At 33.2% G+C, this 19,742-nt stretch overlaps 3 protein-coding genes across 6 annotated transcripts; all 3 read right to left on the bottom strand.

Annotated features, from left to right (window-relative positions):
* Window positions 1-102: 102 nt before the first annotated feature.
* LOC102608681 (mitogen-activated protein kinase 9) lies at window positions 103-4,402 on the bottom strand. Of its 3 annotated transcripts, none has more exons than XM_052431769.1 (11): window positions 4,211-4,402; window positions 3,855-3,944; window positions 3,354-3,760; window positions 3,153-3,280; window positions 2,964-3,023; window positions 1,905-2,054; window positions 1,644-1,799; window positions 1,388-1,525; window positions 1,232-1,305; window positions 689-790; window positions 103-604 (listed from the first exon to the last, which is right to left on the bottom strand). In XM_052431769.1, the coding sequence occupies exons 3-11, from the start codon at window positions 3,757-3,759 to the stop codon at window positions 352-354; spliced, it is 1,467 nt and encodes a 488-aa protein (XP_052287729.1). In that variant the 5' UTR covers window position 3,760; window positions 3,855-3,944; window positions 4,211-4,402; the 3' UTR covers window positions 103-351. The 3 variants fall into 3 exon arrangements, with proteins under 3 accessions (XP_052287729.1, XP_006469176.1, XP_024951431.1); XM_006469113.4 differs by having other exon boundaries at window positions 3,855-3,931; XM_025095663.2 differs by lacking the exon at window positions 4,211-4,402 and having other exon boundaries at window positions 3,855-4,181.
* A 932-nt stretch (window positions 4,403-5,334) lies between these two features.
* LOC102608388 (uncharacterized) lies at window positions 5,335-8,250 on the bottom strand. Of its 2 annotated transcripts, none has more exons than XM_052431760.1 (4): window positions 7,901-8,250; window positions 6,957-7,289; window positions 6,525-6,812; window positions 5,335-6,419 (listed from the first exon to the last, which is right to left on the bottom strand). In XM_052431760.1, the coding sequence occupies exons 1-4, from the start codon at window positions 8,177-8,179 to the stop codon at window positions 5,733-5,735; spliced, it is 1,587 nt and encodes a 528-aa protein (XP_052287720.1). In that variant the 5' UTR covers window positions 8,180-8,250; the 3' UTR covers window positions 5,335-5,732. The 2 variants fall into 2 exon arrangements, with proteins under 2 accessions (XP_052287720.1, XP_006469175.3); XM_006469112.4 differs by having other exon boundaries at window positions 6,639-6,812; window positions 7,901-8,246.
* A 3,205-nt stretch (window positions 8,251-11,455) lies between these two features.
* LOC102608969 (nudix hydrolase 25) lies at window positions 11,456-14,876 on the bottom strand. The gene is made up of 6 exons (XM_006469114.4): window positions 14,593-14,876; window positions 14,051-14,101; window positions 13,375-13,467; window positions 12,701-12,795; window positions 11,854-11,965; window positions 11,456-11,766 (listed from the first exon to the last, which is right to left on the bottom strand). The coding sequence occupies exons 1-6, from the start codon at window positions 14,656-14,658 to the stop codon at window positions 11,662-11,664; spliced, it is 522 nt and encodes a 173-aa protein (XP_006469177.1). The 5' UTR covers window positions 14,659-14,876; the 3' UTR covers window positions 11,456-11,661.
* Window positions 14,877-19,742: the final 4,866 nt, after the last annotated feature.

Raw genomic sequence — 19,742 nt, 5'->3', positions numbered from 1 at the left:
AAAAAAATCAAAAAGAAAAACTAATGAATAGAACTGTAGAACTTTGGAAACCTTTAGAACCAACCGCCAGAATTTGAGTCATAAATGGCAGGACAATGCACATAAAAAAGTTCATCAATATTAATCTGTGTTAAGTCATAATTAAATGAATGGATAAGTGCACAATGCACCTTCTCCCCAGAAATAAGTCTACAGAACTTTATGGACTACTCTGAATTTGTTTGGATCCAATAAATAATATAAATTTTTATGTAATCTATGTTGACATAAGACATTGTAAAAGAATTGCCTACGACTTTGGGTGATAATGACTCGTCTGGTACTCTTCTATCTGTCCCTAAAACGCACTTTTCAGTCGCAATATTTTCCGTTGACACCCACACATTTTGAAGCACTCATGCTATCACTCCTCAAGAGGACACCACACTTTTGACTGCTAGAACCATGCTGCATGGTTAAAGAGTTTCCCCGAGCAGACTGAAATTCAGCAAACCTGGGCAAACTTGGAGGGCTCTGGAGAGTAGCACGAGTGACAGAAGCTGTACGTTTCTTCAAAGAATCTGTTTGATCTGTAGCCTCATCTTCAGATGTACTGATTCTTTCCCTGTGGAGAAGAAAATGGCAGCAACTAATTAAACAAAAATGATAATGACCTAATAACTGCTCAGAATTTTGGCATCACCCATACCTAGGCAAGGAGGTATACTTTCTTCGGAGTGGAATATGTCTTTCTCTTTTACCATATTGCTCCTCAAGGCGGGCAAATTGCTGCTTAAACTGGTCAACTCCACTGTCAATGTAAAACCCAGAGTCAGAGGTCAATGAGATCCTAGAACATTCAATGGGGTAATTTCTCAACAACACAGTCAATTTAGCTGATAGACAATTACGTCATACTTACACACATGAAAGTTCTTAAGGGAAGACATCATTGAATTACTTTCAAAGTTGAGTAATAAATAAATATAATAATGTCATTACAGTGAGTAATAGTCAGCTCTCATGGCCTGCACTTTTCTTGTGGGGAACATCCTATGTACATTATATGTTTAAATCAATGAAGGCATTTTAAAGGGACCACCAGTAGCTGGTAGTTCCATTACTTTCTCATACTCAAAGATGGGGCCTAAACACCTTACAGTCGTGCATGGCACCTAAATAAAATCTCCTCACTTTCTGTTTGTGCAATAAATTAATCCATCAGCAATAAAAGAACAACTGGATCCCTGACCTTGGATACATGAAGTGAGTATGGTCTGTGCCTTGAAGGTACTCTTCAAGCATGTGGGGGTGATACTCCAAAATCTGTTTGTTTGAATACTACCCATCAACAAGCAACCTTAACAAGCAGTACAAAATAATGAAGCATCAATTATTTGAATCATACCTCTCTATATATTAACTCTCTTACATCATCTTTTATCAATTTCCTCCTCTCAAATTCAAACACAAGTTTTGAAATAGGTTTCCTGGAAGGTTCCTCTTCGAGGTTTGCCAGTCCATGGAAATATGGATCAGCTAATGCTTGTAAATAAAACAATAAGCAGGGTCAGGAAAGGAAAGTACACAGAGTTTACAGTACGGATACCAAGTACATAAAAATATAGAAAAAGCCAATTAAACACGATTTCAGTAAATCTTATCTCTTCGGCAGATGGGCGGTCTTTAGGATCAAATGCAAGCAGACGCTGAAGTAAACGCAGAGCCAGAGGATCTGCACCAGGGAACTTGTGTGAAAATGGAACTGCCCACTTTCTTCTCAAGCTACTCAAATATCTTTTAGCCTTTTCATTTCGAATCTGTAGGTATTAAAAACAACCAAATTGATAAGAATACAAAACCTTGGCCAAATCAGAACTTTATTTATTTCTCTGGCAGCAAAGATGTTAGTAAAGTTAACAAACCCCTGCTATTGATTCAGCGGAAGGAGTGCCAAGCAAATCAGTGACGAGGTCCAACTGATGTGCCACATTCCTCCCAGGAAACAAAGGTCTTCCTGTTAACAGTTCTGCAAATATGCATCCTATGCTCCAAATGTCAATAGCAGGGGTGTACTGCAAAAGAAGCAATTTTAGAACATGCAATAAGCAGAAACTCAGAAATTTAATTCAAAGTAAATAAATTACAGATCTACTGGAACAGAGCATTAAGCAAAATTCATTGCTGGAACAGGCAGTAATGCAATCTCAGGTATTGCTGACAGAGAAAAGCAAGAAATACATCATTAAAGCTGATGAATCTGCCATGCCAAAAAGCAGAAAGACAGACATGATTTTCCAATATCAAGTTGTCTCTTCCACAGATGTGAAGCATCTCTAAACTGTACTCCTGAAGGTTAACTAAAGCAGTAAGGCATCAAAATTCAGATACCCTATATATAAGGCTTATAAAACACAAATATAATTGTGGTTTTCAGTCTAAGCATGTCAAGCTTACATTCGACAGTCATGGAGGAGAAAATCTTTATAGCTGCACAAATACCACTGCAAATTTACACAGATGACACTTCTGAAGAAGATGTACTATAATTTGGTTGCAGATTTCAACTGTATGAAGCAGATATAAACAATTATAAGCTTTATTGCAATTTTTCTCAAATAGATGGGCTCTTTTACTCAATTCATGCTGATAGTTTTCCCACATATCTTTTATTGCAGGGAAACAGGAAAAGAAAAGGAAAAAAAAATCCACTAAAGTCAGGTAGGGGCATGGATTTGGAATTTAGTAGACTCTTAAGCACATATGTACAGAGAAATTAAGAAAAACTACGAACAGAAAGGGCAGGGAATTCTGACCTGATACCAAGAAAGGACTAGTGAACCAAGAAAATAAAAGGATACATCACCATTAAATAAAAGATGCCAGCATATGGTGTTCAAGAACAAACCATTTTGAACCAAAATCTAAATCCAAGACCTCATTGAAACTGAAGTTAGAAGAATATATATTTCATATGCCCTTACCTTAGAGAAAAATGAACCGCAGAGTTCAGGAGCACGATACCATCGAGTTGCCACATAATCCTTGTAAAGTACACATACAAATTTTTTAGTTTCAAATGTTTATTAAATACAATCTAAGTAAAGGTAATAATCTACTTCATTGAAGGATTAAGGCCAAAAAATGTGGATACAAGTGACCGAAACACATACAGTCCAAAAAATAGCAGAAGGGGTATCAGTAAATGATACACGTGCAAGGCCAAAATCACATATCTTCAGTTTGCAATCCGCATTCGCGAGAATATTTTTTGGCTTCAAATCACGATGAAAAACATTTGCTGCAAAATTTGACAAACAATCATCAGAACCGTCTTTAAAACCTCTATGAAAACACAATACGAAACAATTAACCTGAGTGAATATATTTTAGAGCTCGAAGAAGCTGGTATAAGAAAAACTGATGGTGCTCAGGAGTGAGATCGTCATTTGCCTTTATAACTTGATCGAGGTCAGATTCCATCAGCTCAAAAACAACATAAATATCTTTAAATTCTCTCCGACATGGAGGAAGCATTATATGCTTGATTTCCACAATGTCCGGATGTTTCAGCATCCGAAGGAGCTTGATCTCTCTTAAAATGCGTGTGGCATCCGACACATGCTCAAATACTTCTTTCATTTTCTTAATAGCAACTTTCTCTCCAGTATGAGTATCAATGGCAGATGCAACCACACCATAGCTTCCAATTCCGATAATTTCTTGAATCTCATATTGACTCGCCTCTCCATACTCGGTGAAAAATTCTTTGTCAAACATGCTATAAAACAATTGGAATTACTATTACCAAAAAGAAAACAAACTTAAGCGCGAAATTGACATCAATTTTCAATAACAATCAGGCAAAAACTCACTTTATTTAATTAACTTTGCTGAAACAAGATAGAGTTGCTCGTGTGGTGCTGGTGAGAGGTGAAAGAGGACCTGCAAACTGATACAAAGATCTATCGAACAAATGGAATATATACAAAGAAAGCGGTCATTTCAAACTTATCAAGTTGACAAATTGTACTGGCGTCAAGTTGTTCTTAATTAATTGTTTGAATTTTTTCTGTTCACAAAAATTGAAAATTTAAAAATGTAAATGGAATGATTGAGGGGTGATAAATTTGGGGAGAATAGAATCAGCTGAAGAATGCGACAGGACGTGATAAATCAGATTTAAAAAAATAAAAATAAAAAAGACAAAACAATTCCTCAAATTGCGTACCTTATCTTATCGCCAAGTACGCGGAAATCGGAAGAGAGAGAAAGAATGATATTATATAATATATTTGAAGTAAACTTATGGAGGTCTAAAAGGGAGCGAGTTTTTGAGTCCTGCGTCAACAAGGACGAGTCGACTCCAGCTCCCCCGATAATCTTCTTCTCCTGTACGGCGTCGTAATCGGGTGAAAGGTCCAGTTTGAGTGCTATTAGAGTCATTGGAAGAAGAGAGGTTGAACTTCGCGTTGCAGAGGGGGCGCTACTGTGCACTGGCGTGCGATGCTATTGTTACGCTGTGGTGCGTGCCACCAGATTTTCTCCTCCATGGGCTGTGGGCTGTCTGATTTCATGCCACGTCCGCCGCATATGCTACGTGTCCGGGTAATAAAAAAAGGCATTTTCTCAAATTAAATAAGCATAATATTTTTCTTTTAATTTAAAATCCTTGGTCAAAAAGAATGTGTTAAGCATTTTGTTTAAAAAATTGCTAATCTATAGTATTTTTCTTTTTCTCTTTTTTTTTTCACAAAAGTCATCTTAAGTGTTCTTTGAAAAACTTTTCTACAAGAAAATTAAAAATTCGCAGCAGTCGCCCGTATACAGCATGCAAGTCCATCTTTTGTTAAAAAAAATAAAAATTAACAAAAAATAATAATTTTTTTTATTGGTAAAATCTATTGAGAATATTAAAACGTCTTCCCATTATATCGAAAGTCCAATTACATTTAAGTGCTAATTTTAGGAATAATTTCGAAATATATAACAAAACTACAAAAGACATATTTGCTGCGCCTCTGATTGAATAATGTAAAGACATGATTATGCCGACGGTCACGGATTTTTCCATAGGTGGATTGTCTTCGATTTAATTATAAAGAATGAAAAAAGGTTATGACTTATCCGTCTGGTCGCATTTATACCACCAAGTGATTCCAATGAGATAAGTGAATTGAAGTTTACTGGGTAAATTGAAGCGGTCTTCCATGGTTCTGTAAAGCCAGTGGCTTTAAAGAGGAGTTTGGAAACAAGGTTTGAAAGATTTCCTGGGTCCTGTTTCATAGCCAAAACTTGTAAAGATTGAAGGAGCTGAAGCGATGCAATATAATGCAAAGATTCAGAAACTTGAAGTCATAAACAGGATATTAAAATGATTAATATAAGTTTTAAGGCATTGTGCATCGCATGGTTAAGTGTCTTCCTAAGGTGCTGTTCTGCAGGCCTTCGCCAGCATAGATATATTCACTGCAAATTGTTCACCTAAGAGGGCAGGAAATCATTTACATTAAATAAGCACCCTTGGTGAGCTGTTGTCGATATTGTGGCTGCTATTGGCGGTGCTGGTCCAGTGAAGGTAATATTTTGTTCCCAGTCTTGAAACTCCTTCTCATGTAGCACCAGAACAGCAGCAGAGGGGAAGAGAGTTTCAATAATGTCTAGGATCAACTCGAAAACTGATTATAAGAACCTTGTACAAAAAATGCACAAATGATTTATCCCCCAAACAAACCAAACAACGGGTGTATGTCCTATGCGCTACACCTACGTCTAACATAAACTCGTAGGTCCCCCTGATGATTTCCATTGCCTTCTATTTCATAAGGCCTTCCTTGATCTTGACCCTCCAGCCGCAGCTGATCCTGCTGCTCGATATCTTGCTGATAATCTGAGGACGGTAAATCACCCATAGTGGTGTCATGTGATATCTGCTGTTGCTCATTTTCTGGGTGTGACTTGGGTGCCTTTTGCTGACCATAAATCTTTGGTTCTGACCGCCGTTGAGCTTGCAAACCGCATATGATGATAAATTTCCTCTCTTCCCAAATATTCCTCATTTGCTGCTGATCCTGCTTTACCGACTGCTTTCGCTGCTCTTTTAGCGTGGTTAAGGACGTGTCACCAAGTGAAAAACACAACTTTCCACTAGAATCCTCTCTGTTTATGCAACATAATCGCAATAACTTGCTTTCACCTTCATCATGATGTTCTTGAGGTTGATTTTCATCCCTGATAAATCTATCTTCATGTTCTTGCAGCAACTTTCGTCCTCGTATCACTTTGACGTCAGATGCCCTCCCTGTGCATAGAATCCTTGCCCTCTGTTGTAGCTCCAACTCAACGTTGTCCTTTTCTTCCACTCCCCTCAAAGAATGTGAATTTCCCATCAGCTGCTTCTGAAATTCTGTTTTCTTCTTCACCAACTCCGTGCAAGGTTCCTATCAAGATACATGATTAATTAACAGTCTTAATATGCTGCACTAAGAACTGGTAAAAAAAAAAAATCAATTTATTCAAGGAGTAATGAACTATTTAATATTTACTTTCATAGAAGGTGATAATCCATCACAATTTGAGCATTGAGCAACAGTTTCAGAAGCAGTGGGATGGTTAACATGATCTTCATTTTGCTTATCATGTATAACTTCAACACTTACCTTTTCAGGTATATTTTGTTCAAAACCCACTATCTGATTTCGCTGCACACATGCTACAGCATGTTTACCACTTGCTTCAAATTGTAGTTCTTGCAAATTTTTTGGTCTTCTCACTTCAATAGGTTCATACTGGGAATTGCTTTGCCCTTCATCATATAACAATGCACTTGGTCTCTGTAACATCACATAAAAACAACAACAAAAAGACCTTACAAATGATAAATATTTACTATGCTAAAGGCAATAATGGAAGGACAACACAGAGAACTTTAAGAAGTCTCAAATCTAATGTTCTGTAGAAGTGTAAGTGTGGCACACCTCTACTTCTTGATCTGTTGCTTCAGCTGCCTTCTTTCCAACTTCACACCAGTGCTGCTTGCCCCTTGTTTTGTTCCATCCATTAACCATTTCATTTCCTTGGCCCTCTATACGACATTCTTCCTCTACTCCAACTTGATCAACAGAAATCATGTACTGCCCATCATTTCTACACACAATTTCCCTAGTCCCACAAAGCATCCTCAAATGATGACTCAAAAAAGATGCATGCCCCAACGGCAAGCCCTCATAATTCTTTTCAATAAACCCTGAGATTGACTCCTTTTTCGACCCGCATTCCTCGTTAAGCTCCATAATTGCCGTCCGAATCATCTACCAAACCCACCAAATATGGGCAAATTAGAAATTTAACAACCATAATTTGAGTTTCATTTTATGTTTTCTGGTTTTATTCCAAATTTTAAAGCAATACATTCAGTGTAGAAGTTATTGAAACCAAACGTTACTTATCGTATTAAATTATATCTTTTGTCAAATGTTGATAAAGAATGACCCTCATTTAGCTTATACATGAATATCATTTAGAAATAATTCTTCTGTTGCATGCAGAAAAATCCAAATGAAAAATCTTCTAGCCACAGTAGCCACCAAAGGCACATAGTAACAGCACAATCAACCTACACTTTTTGCACTCTGAAAATAATTCCTTTTTTTTAGTGTCTGCGAACGAGCTATATTCAGATGAAAAAAAAATGTAAACTAAGCATTTTGAAAGTGCATTACCTTCCAAAATGAAACCAAAATGAAAGACAGAAATCAAACATCCTTAACATGTTAAAGACACAATTTTGTCGATTTAGAAATAAGTGATCTAGTTGCATGCTACAAAAAATCAAAAGCAAATTTGGCTACCCAGAATCAGAAAAAAATCAAAATTTAACTTGAAAAAAATCAAACAGAGAAAGAAAAAAAAAAACACTTACCAAGGCGTATGGAGGGTGCGTGGGAGTCCCAAAGTGGGGGAAAAATTCATGCATCTGCTTTGCGATGTGGGACTTCAGTTCCTGGTTGATGGGTCTGGACGGATTTGAAGCTTCAAGAGTTGTAAAAATGGAGTCTTTGAGCTTGCCCATAATGCGTTCGTGCCGTTGCTCATCAGAACGTAGGCCTTTGCTTTTGGTGTTTTGTGGAATAAAGTCATCAAAGGGATGAGAATGCTCCATTGTGTACAATTTCAACTGAAAATTTGATTCTTTAAGCATTTGTTGAAGTCCGGTTTTTAGTGGCAATGGGATTGGAATGGCGGCAGAGTCTTGGGGTCCAAGCAACTTGGGGCCCAAGCAACTTGGGGCTTGGTCTGCTCCGGGATTGGTCCGGGTAAAGATTATTTTTATCTTGTAAGCATAAATATTAAAAAATTTTGAAATTAAATATAATTATTGAATATAAATCTGATTTCTCTTCAATTCCAGACTCTTTTTTTTTTTTAATTTTCACAATACAATATCTATTAGGACATTGGATACATACATTAGTACAGCTCAAAAACTTAATCAATTTCAAGTTTGCTGAGTTTCCTACTGGCTTACACTAATAAGTTCGAATTGATAAGATAACGTGTCATTTGATTCGTGCCACGAATTCATGATGGCTCACAAAAATTAAAAATTCTAAGCCATAGCTCAATTTTATGTGTGTGCGTGTGTTATTGTATTGATATCATCGTGGACGCACCCAAGCTCAGCTAATGTGAATGCGCACAGTCACAGTCAAGAAATCGAAAAGAAACTCCAGCGGTATGGCACAATTTCTTTTTTGGACTCCATGTCTAGATTGACTTTATGTTTGTTTATTGATAAAATGAATCAACACTCAAAACTAAAATTAAATAAGTGCCTGGTTGATTTTAAAAAAAAAATAGAGAGAGAATGTTCTGAATTTGGTGAGTTTAAATAGTCTAATTCTAAATATCATAGTATCATAAATATCATTTAATGATAGTTCTTGAAAGCAGGATAGATAGTAAAACAAATGGAAAATATATCAAGTGTGAACACCATCAAAGTATTCGTGCCGAAGTGCATCTTCAACATGAAGAAATTTTAGAATACATTAAAGGTACCATATTAACTACACAACAAGTAAATAATGCTATGATATATGTGCATTTGTTTTGAAAAACCATCATGCAAGTAGTAATTATATTAAATTCATCAGAGGTATTTTATAATTTCTCCTTCAACATGACATTCTCTCATCGAGATTGTATCAGAGCATTTTCTAGTATAAGATTTCGAAAGAAATAATAATGATGAGCAAACGCGCAATAGATCTTCCAATACAAATGAAAAAGAAACTTACAAAGAGAAAGTCCAATAACTTCAAGACCAGGAAATTCATCTTCAAGGTCCTGCATGAGCCGGAAAGCAAAATCAATGCTACAACCCCTACATTCTTTCAAGAAACCAAACAATAAATTAATAGATGTATAAACCACTTCATCAATCTTCGCAGGTGCAGTATACACACACACAAAAATCATTTCTAGGTGTGGGTGCCTTTAATTTTTTTTTGTTAACGTGACACACTGTTAAATTGTGCGGTTTAATAGCGTGCGTACTTATTTTATTAAATCATAGTATTTAATAACGTATCAAATAATGGTGTTTATACTAAAAAATGGCTATGTATTATAAGAAAAATATTTAAAAATAATGAAAAATACTAGAAAAATATCTTATTATTAATGTTTTACTCATATTGAAACATATGTTTTTTATTTTTAATATTTAAACTTTTTTATTTTAATTTTCATTTATATAATTCATTTAAATCATAATAAATATAAATAAAAGTATATTTAAAAATAAGAGTAATACTATAAAATTATAATGGCGAGATTATTAATTATTATGAAAAATATTAAAAGGATAAGTGGTATATATTAGTTCCCATAGAGAGAAACTGGCAATCTTCTTAATTAATTATGCAAAGCAAAAATGTATGTCAAATCTCAAACCAGAAAAAGTACTGATTTTGGTTCCCTCAAGATCCTCTCCAAGTGATCTTTAATCTTAGAACAAGAAGTAAAGAACCTAATCTTGATTGAACAGAGATGATTAATCAATCACAAACTAATTGGATCGGCCAAAGAACAGAATTAAGTACAGACTGCACGAAAGATTTATAGTGGTTCGACCATTAACAAGCCTACATCCACTGTGAAACAAGAAGCAAGATTTCACTAATTCAAAAGTTTACAAGATACAATGCTCGAGAGTAGATGTAACTGAATAATCATCATCATAAGTCTTTATATACTTAGAGAAAATCATCTAGAACAGTCCCTAATCGGCCAGCTCATGGCGCGTATAACAGCACTTAACGTTCAAAGCCTTAAAACGCGTGATTTGAGCTTCATCTCTTCAACAATGTGTTTGCCCAGCAACGCAACCAAGAAATTAGAAAATTGTGTTGTCATCATGCTTACACTTTAATTAAGTAGTTTAAGATTAACTGCAAACCCGAAAATAGTCTAAACCATGCAGTCTTTGCCATTCGGGAATCGATTCCATTTCCATGCATATATTTTAATTTCACACCACGAACTACGTACCTTGGCGGTGAGTGGTTGACGTTTAATCAACGTGGCCAAATCGTACTGTAGATACTCAAAAACAAGATAATCATTATGATCATTTTTGAAATTTCTCTTCAGCCTATTACGACAAATAAAATAAAACAGATCGATTAATCAATTACTTTAGATTAAACAAGTTAATTACAAAGGCAGTTTTAGATTTACTTATTCTGCGTTCAATCAAAATCCGTAACATCGATCGTCGACAAATTAAAACTAACTCCTACACAGATAAAGCTCAAGAAATTCAGCCACAGCTTGTTGGCACTTCTTGCTATCTTTGAAATCTTATCGCCGTCGCTTGTCGACGAAATTCATTAAAATCATTCATTCCATCATGTGATATGAAAATTTTCTAAATAATAATTACTCTAATTAATTAATTTCAACATAAGCATATCATTATATATATATATATATATATATATATATATATATATATATATATATGTCCATGAGGGAACATGATTTTGGACCGACGAGGTCATAATGGCTTAAACAAATGAAACAACAGACGTGGGCTAGTATTGAGATAACCTTTTCTCATTATTTGATGAAATATCGGATGTAGTTTTTTTCCATTCTATTTAAACTTCTTCTTTCAAAAAAAACAAAAAAAATTTGCTAATCCTGGGTAAAGGACACATTTTGCCCGTCTCAAAATGAATAAAAGCCGCATGAATAAACTGGACAAGACTTGTCCCATCCAATTGTTTTATTTTATCGCTCAATTATGACAAAAATACAAAACAAGAAAATATGAGGCTGTATTATTTCTTCTTCAAAATTGGTAGATCAATAAATTACCTGAAACTCAGTACAAACATGGATATGGCGTTATCAGTGAAAAATCCTTTTTCATCCAAAACACTGCTTAAAATATCTTTGGTCATCTACATATTTGTTAATCTTCAATGCAGAATTCCTATATAATACCATTCATAGTAATAATATCTTTGCACAAACATCTTATTACAGTAATAGACCATCTAAGTGTGAAGTTCTAACCGTCATTTCCATTTACAAAGAACAACGATCTACTGAACTAGATTTTACGAACAACTAACCAACTCGGAGAGATCTAGAAAAGCAAACCCTGAGCATTCACCATTTTGCTGATTTACATTTTGCAGCTATTCCGTTTTCATTCAAGTAAGGCCTAAAAGTTCTCATGACTTCCTCGTATGTTGGCCGCTTGTAATCCACTGCCTGCAACCAATTATCTCTGTAACTTAAGCCTTTCAAACACATGAGGTCAATGCTAAAATGACTCAAATTATGTTTCCAGCAGGATACCTGTTCAACAACTTCCTCAGGACTCGCCCATTTCCACTCTGCAAATTCAGGGTCTGCTTCACCATTTGCCAAGTTTATCTCACTCTCATCATTAGTTAATTTCATGAGAAACCTGTAAATTCTCCCGAAGAAGAAAAGATGTTAGGCCACAGATCATATGTAAAACAGAGGGATATTCTGTACCCTTCTGCCCAAAAACTCCAAGGCCTGAAAAAAGAAAGGTCTCATTTTGTGTTTTCTGTACACGGGTAAGCTTCATAATTGAAGAAAGTTTAGAAGCTTCACAATTGCATAAATAATATTCATCACAATAACACCTGCACTTCTATCAGGTGCTATGATCATCCATGCATCCCCCCCGCAACAACCCCCCCCCCCCCCCCAACCTTTTTTCGAATTTTGATTCAGTCAAGGATATACGCACATAAATAAATAAGTAAATTAGCGAGATGATGACGAGGGAAAGTTTGAGTCTGGTGTCCCCAAGCAATACAAAGAATCAACATTTTACCTTCTTAACCAAGCACCTCCATCACATACCACCCCAAGCAAAAATGAACTATTCCACAGTCAAGCATTTGCAATGTTGATTAAGTAGTTTCCTTTGGCCAGTGAATGCTTATCTTCTATTGAAATTCTTGATAAATAGTTAATGGCTAAATTCTAATACAGATTAGAGACTCGCATTGTAACTATTCTCCTAACATTGCAAAAAATTAAGATAATGCAACTATATAAACTACCACATAATCCATTGAGTTTTTAACTTAAGACAACCTGGTTTTCTTTCATAAAGTGAGTGTGTGTACTGAGAGTGAGAGGAACCAAGAGTAAAAGAGAAGCATACCACTTCTGTGCTTGTCCATGCCATTCACCTCCCCATAGACGATTTACTTTGGTCTTCACAGCTGGAGGGAAGTCATAAGTCAACCAATTTGGTACCTGACATTTCATTATACAACTTTAATAATATGTACAAGAAAAACTAATCCAAAATGGGTTAAATATCTAAACATATTCCAATATAAATTTGATTGACAATTCAAGATAAAGGGAGGTGCAATATAGTAACTTCATATTTATTTGAGAAAGTGCTCTATTTCCAGTTTTTCATCACAGCTATAGTAGAATTCACTATGAAAGCGAGGCAAAATAAAGTCTTTGATCAAATAACTGTTTCTCTGAAACAAAATTCAGCCTCACTTCTTCAGTTATTTCTTCTTCCTCCATTGTGTTTGCTATGTCAAATGTGAGTCCAAATTTTCACCTATGTGGTGTTTGTTTCAGTGCATGGATACAGCAATGTTTAATCTAATTAAATCATATTCATCCCACACAAAATCTGTATCTCTGTTTCCTGAACAATCTTTATATACACAAAAAATTTAAATGAATTTTTCAAAAATTTTTACACGAATAGTAGCACAAATATGCATGAACCTCTGTTGTTTGAGCAATAAAAAGGGTTGAATTGCCTTATGAGCAAGCTGAAACACAATAGCACAATATATTTGTACTAACCTCAGCAATAATTTCAGCGGACACTATTCCGGTTTCTTCTCGCAGTTCCCTCATGGCTGCCAATTTGGGGTCCTCACCGTCTTCAATACCCCCCTAAAATTGGCAATCCCATATTAAATCAACAAAGATTAGGCAATCCCGTATTAAATCAACAAAGATTATCTAACATATGCACACACCAACAGTGAAATTCAAAAATTGGCATAATTACATGTCAAGAATTCATTTCTAAGTAACCTCTACCAAAATTCTTCTTGTTGTACACTCAAGACACAGATAATCTTATGGAATTTTCTAAATAACTTAGTAAACAGAACCCATAAGAGAGATCTGGTTTATATTCGGTATGGATAAAGGTAAGGTGAAAGGAGAGAAAATCAAGTAGACAACTCTCATGTCATTTCCTGACCTATATGAGATGAGATGATGACAACAACGTTAAAAAAATTCTTCAAGTTGAGAATGACAAATCGTAATTCAGACTAATACTAAAACTGAAAATATTAATAAGAAGCGCCCTCTTTAATAGGATTCAAAGAAAATGAAAGTAATCATTAAAAAAAGCCATCATAGATGGTTAACATCTATTATTTTCTTCATATTTCTCCATGAAAACATGATATATAGTAATAATAATAATCTAAAACACAAACAGAGCATCTAACAGGGTACCCACCTGAGGCATCTGCCATGCTCCCGGAACATTCAATCTAGACGCCACAAAAATCTGCCCAAGGTAAATCAACATGCTTAGAACAGAACACTCTGCATAAATCATACATCCGTAACTTCATATAAAATTAAATGCCGTCTCTGCTAATAGTGTACTTAGAAATTATTTGGTACTTCAAAATAACTAAAAACAGTGAATTAAAAGCCATAGCACCTCAATCTCAAACATACCCTTAAATTATCCTTTATGGTATGAACTTCCGAGAATTCGAGGGGGTAAAAAAAATCATATAATAGTGCTTTTCAATAAATTATTTTAATTACTCTTATATAAATGCTCTCATAGAAAGAAAAACAGCTTCTGTAAAATCAGCATCCAGATTTAAACACATAATAAATTTTGCTACAAAAACAAACACACATATAAACACATAATAAACTACTCTTCAATTCTAATGACGAAAAAGAGGGTGAATATTTAAGATTTTAAAAAAAATTAAAGAAAAATGAAAAAAAAAAGAGGAAAATAAAAAAAGAGAGGCAGACCTGAGAGTCAGAGTTGATGAGACAGACACCAACGTTAGGGCGGTAGCCAGAGGGAAGGCCGTCCATTGACGACGTTAATTAACGATAATATTTCTTTGACAAATTAAATGATGCGGAGCGATCGATCACTGTCAAAAATTTTCAAGCTCAGCCTTGGATGAGAATGAGTTGAGACTTGAGAGTGGCGTGCGCTTTATGCGAATTGGAGTGACGCTGACTCATCACAAAATTCACACAAGTAATGGCTGACTTTTTTTATACACACTGAAATTATGGAGTCTTCTTCACTCAGGTTCTCTTTTCTTTTCTTTTGGCAAATAAAAAATAAAAAATTGTCAGTTGTTAATGAAGGAAAATGTTATGCTGCGAGTGTCCTCGTTTCTTATCGTAAATGTTTTCCAATCATATTTGTACATCTGTTACAGCTTTGTTTGATGAGTTAAAATTTATATAGGGTTTATGATAATCCCATGGAGGGCGGGCACAGCAAATCGAAACCAGAAGAACGAGAAGGCCGGCGCATAATAGCAAGGACACGAGGGGGTGATGTAGTCAATGCGCAAATACGCGGAAGGAAAAATGAAAATCAAGATAACGACAGAATCACAAACAAAAAGTAGTGGGCGCGAGAGAGAGGCGTTGACTTTCAGTAAAGAGAGAGAAAAAAATAATAATAATAAAAAATAAAAGATTGCGATCTATTTGATTGATTTGTAAATTCAGTGGAAGCATCTTGCTTTTGAGGAGGATGACGATGCTGATAGACATTAATCTTGATTAACTTTTTCGGTGTTCAGTAATATTTTCATTAAACTCTTTAATGTTTGTGTTATTTACTTATTTATGTCCAAGATCAGTTTAGAGAACAGATGGGCACGGAAGAGTACCATGTTCACAAATTTATTATCATTACTCGGGTCCTTTGATAAGCTCTTAATTAGGATCTTACTATATCACAGATTCTGCTTGTAACATAACAAATGAGAAGCTTACACGCGTGTTGCATGAGAGATAAAAATCTATCGATATAAGATCATACAAATTTATCTTGTCGTATATGATATTTATAAGAATTGTAACTTAGTCTCTTCTTTTTGATTAATTTATCAATTCAAACTTATAAATTAATTTTTAAAAAAATATATTTAAAAGAAAAAAAATGATCATAGTGAGTGGAAATATTATTAGCACAATTTATTTACTATAAAATTGAACTATTTTAAGTGGTTTGCCCTTATTTTTGGTCAAAATTAGAATAAATACAAAAGTTGAGGACCTAACTAAAACGGTCCATTACGGATGTCAATCATTCTTTCCCAACCGAGGCTGCTTTGGATGCCTGCCTCACAGCCTCATGCCACGCGTCACCATTGTCTTCTTTCAATTGCCATGGGATCCCGTGTTGAAAATCAGCCTTTTGACTTATCGAGCGAAAATTTTCAAACATTCTAATTTAAACGCAGAAGGTTAGTTTTTCAAACATTAAAAATTGTGTTTGGTACTTACTATTTCAAAATCACAAGATTTCTTCATTTTAATTATTTTTTTAAAAGGAAGAATTTGTATTACCATACAGCGCAGTGTATCTATATTACCATACAGCGTAGTGTATCTATGTTACTATATATCATCAAAAAGTAGTACCAGGTTTACAAAGTGGCTAAAAAACTTGCACTAAAGCCCACGCCCAAATTTAATTATCGTTTTGCGAGATCACGCCTAATCTGGTTTAATTATTACGAGTAACGCAAGTTAACTCCTATTTGCCGAAATCAATATCATTACCAAGTGCTTTACACCTCACGAGGTGCTCTATCGACAACCCACCAAAGGCACCAAGTGTTCAGTGAACTACCATTTGCAAGAAAACATTATTATATTAAAACACTATTATTTATATACATACGCTTTTGGTACAATTATTCACAATTTATGATGCATTTGAGATTTAGTTTGAACAGATATAATTTTTAAGTTACAATATTAAAATATTTAATGAACACTAATTGATGTAATTAATAAACTAATTTAAGGTACAATTATTCACGATTGATGATGCATTTGAAATTGAGTTTGAACAGATATAATTTTTAAGTTACAATATTAAAGTATTTAGTAAACACTAATTGATGTAATTAATAAACTATATTGTTATGATTTTTCACTTGTATAATGAAAAATCTATTATATCTTTAATAATTTTATCAAAATTATTTTTTTAAAATTTATATTTACTATATATTATTAATTTTTATTTAATAATTATAATTTTATTTTCACAATAGCTATAATTTATGCTTCAATCCCAAACAGGACTTCAATCTTGAACTTGAAGTAACTTGCAATGAAATGGTCACCTGAGCTTGTAGCCCATTGACAACGAGTCGAATTGAGGGCGGGTATCGGACTTTGGGGTGACGTGACATGACATTCATGGTAAGTAGTAACCAATAATAAAATATAACCATACAAATATTAATTAAATTAAACTGGGTTTTGATATAACTCATTTAACCATGAGTAAATCATCTTAGATTCTTTGTATAGGCCAGTTATGCGAAAATTGTTAAAGAAAGTTCTCTCTTGCAAGTTTAATTCATGAAAAAATGAAATTGTATTCTCTAATTCATATTAGATATAGGATCATTTTGGGATTGCGGAGGCTGATGAAATAAGTTGTTTGTGTTGTGCAAATGAAATAAACTATTGATTAAAAAAGTAGTACGTGTTTATGGTGGTAATATGACATCTGATGGTTTATATATAAGGGTTTATTGATAAGTAAGATACAATTGTCTTTTTATTAAAATACAGGGTTATAATAAAAATTTTAAAAATGTGTGGCAGTTTATTCAATAAGCTACTTATGAAAAGCAATATCTATTTGTTTTTAAAAGTTGCTGACAAAATGGAGAAAATTATTAAGTAAGCTGCTTTTACAAAATTTACCAAACATTATTTTTATCAAAAATTATGAAATAAACAGATTATTAAATTTCAATCGCACTCCTAAACTGGCCCATAATTTATATCTTCTATGATATTTTATTTTGAAAGAATATATTCCATAATTTGAACTTGAACTGAAGTTGAATGAATGAGGCATCAATCACATGAAACTTTGCATAACTCAATATTGTGAGGGCTAAAATATTTATAAGTCATTCTTCCTTACGAAATACGAATGGAGCATAGACATCTCTTGTTTGTAAGAGTTATTTGTCTGAGTATGTACTTCATAAAATTTAATGTAATAATTAAGTCTCAGTTATGTATATCTGATTGTAAATATCAGTGTAATGTCTGTTATAATAGCAGTTATAAATATCTATGCAATATAATAATCTAACGTGTAATCAGTATTAAAAAATATATATAATATAAGTTTCATGGTAAGTGAGTCTATATCACTAATTTAGCATTCTATAATATCAATATTATATTTTACCAAAATTTTGACATTCAATAACAAAACAAAAGGTTTTTAACGATATTATCTCGTTAACGTAAAATCTAACTGATTTATTGCCCATTGGACATTTCACTAAAGTGGCGTTTATATTTTTGTCTGAAATCTGAATAGACCTGAATTAGTCTGAATTATGAATAGGTCTGAATGTCTGAATCTGAATAATATGTTTATTTTTTTGTCTGAATCTCAGAAAATAAGTATTAAGTTTTTTTTTTCAACTTAAAAAGCTGAAAATATATACTTTTACATTTGTATCCTTATTGAATTTGAATGTCAAATAAATAATATATTAAATACCACAATATTTTAACATTTATAAGTAAAACTATATTCAAGCGAATATATAATTATTTTGAAATTTTAATATATAAAATACCATAAATTTCAAATTTTATCGTATATAATATAAAAAAGAAAAAACAGGGATATTTTTATGTGGGGTAAATATCTATGGGTGAGTTTTGGGATAGACATGAAAAATAAATTATAAAATAAGGATATTTTTAACATTAACAAGTAATTGACTTAGGTGGCGTTTGTTTTTTGACCTGAAATCTGAATAGACCTGAATTAGTTTGAATTCTGAATAGATCTGAATGTCTGAATCTGAATAACATGTTTGTTTTTTTGTCCGAATCTCGAAAAATAATTATTAAGTTATTTTTTTTCAACTTAAAAAACTGAAAATATGTATTTTTACATTTGTATCCTTATTAAATTTGAATGTCAAATAAACAATATATTAAATACCACGATATTTTAACATTTATAAGTAAAACTATATTCAAGTGAATATATAATGATTTTAGAATTTTAATATATAAAATATCATAAATTTCAAATTTTATCGTATATAATATAAGAAAGAAAAAACTAATAAGATACTTGAAACAATTGATTTGTCATTTCATCTTGAAGTTGTCGCATGTAATTTTGATCTTCAATACTTGAGGAGTTGATAACAAAGTGAGGAGGGATTCCATGACGACTAAAAAAAAAATGATGAGATTATCATGTCAGGTAAATGTCTATGGGTGAGTTGTAGAATAGATATGAAAAATAAATTATAAAATATGAATATTTTTGACATTAGAAAATAATTGACTTAATTCATATATCTCCATTAAGTAAAAAGCCAAAAAAATTAGCTTATTTTATTAAGTCAAAATTATCTAAAAAGTCTCATTAAGTTATAAAAATAAACACTTCTAATTAACTTAATTAATTAAGTTAAGTCACTTTAAGTCATTAAGTTAAAAAACAAATGCCACCTTAATTCAGATTTCTCCATTAAGTAAAAAGCCAAAAAAATTAGCTTATTTTATTAAGTCAAAATTATCTAAAAAGTCTCATTAAGTTATAAAAACAAACACCTCTAATTAACTTAATTAATTATGTTAAGTCGCTTTAAATCATTAAGTTAAAAAACAAACGCCACCTAAGTTTGTCTATGTTCATTTTTCAAATTTTAAAACCATAGTTTAATTTCCAAATTTTGGCGCTTGTGAAGGGATTCCTTCTCCTCCCAAATTTGTAATAATTGGACAAAAATAGATTTTTTTTTTCATAAATTTATGGGTAGAATATTTATATCCCTTAGATTAGTGATAATAGAAATTTAGGTAGACTGATCTAAGTGAGTACCAACAGAGCTCTAATTATAAATATATCAGTACAA

This window comes from Citrus sinensis, chromosome 2 (genome assembly GCF_022201045.2).
Source record: "Citrus sinensis cultivar Valencia sweet orange chromosome 2, DVS_A1.0, whole genome shotgun sequence".
NCBI classification, from domain to species: Eukaryota; Viridiplantae; Streptophyta; class Magnoliopsida; order Sapindales; family Rutaceae; genus Citrus; species Citrus sinensis.
Note: the sequence above shows the minus strand (reverse complement) of the source record. Positions and strands in the feature narration are given on the sequence as shown.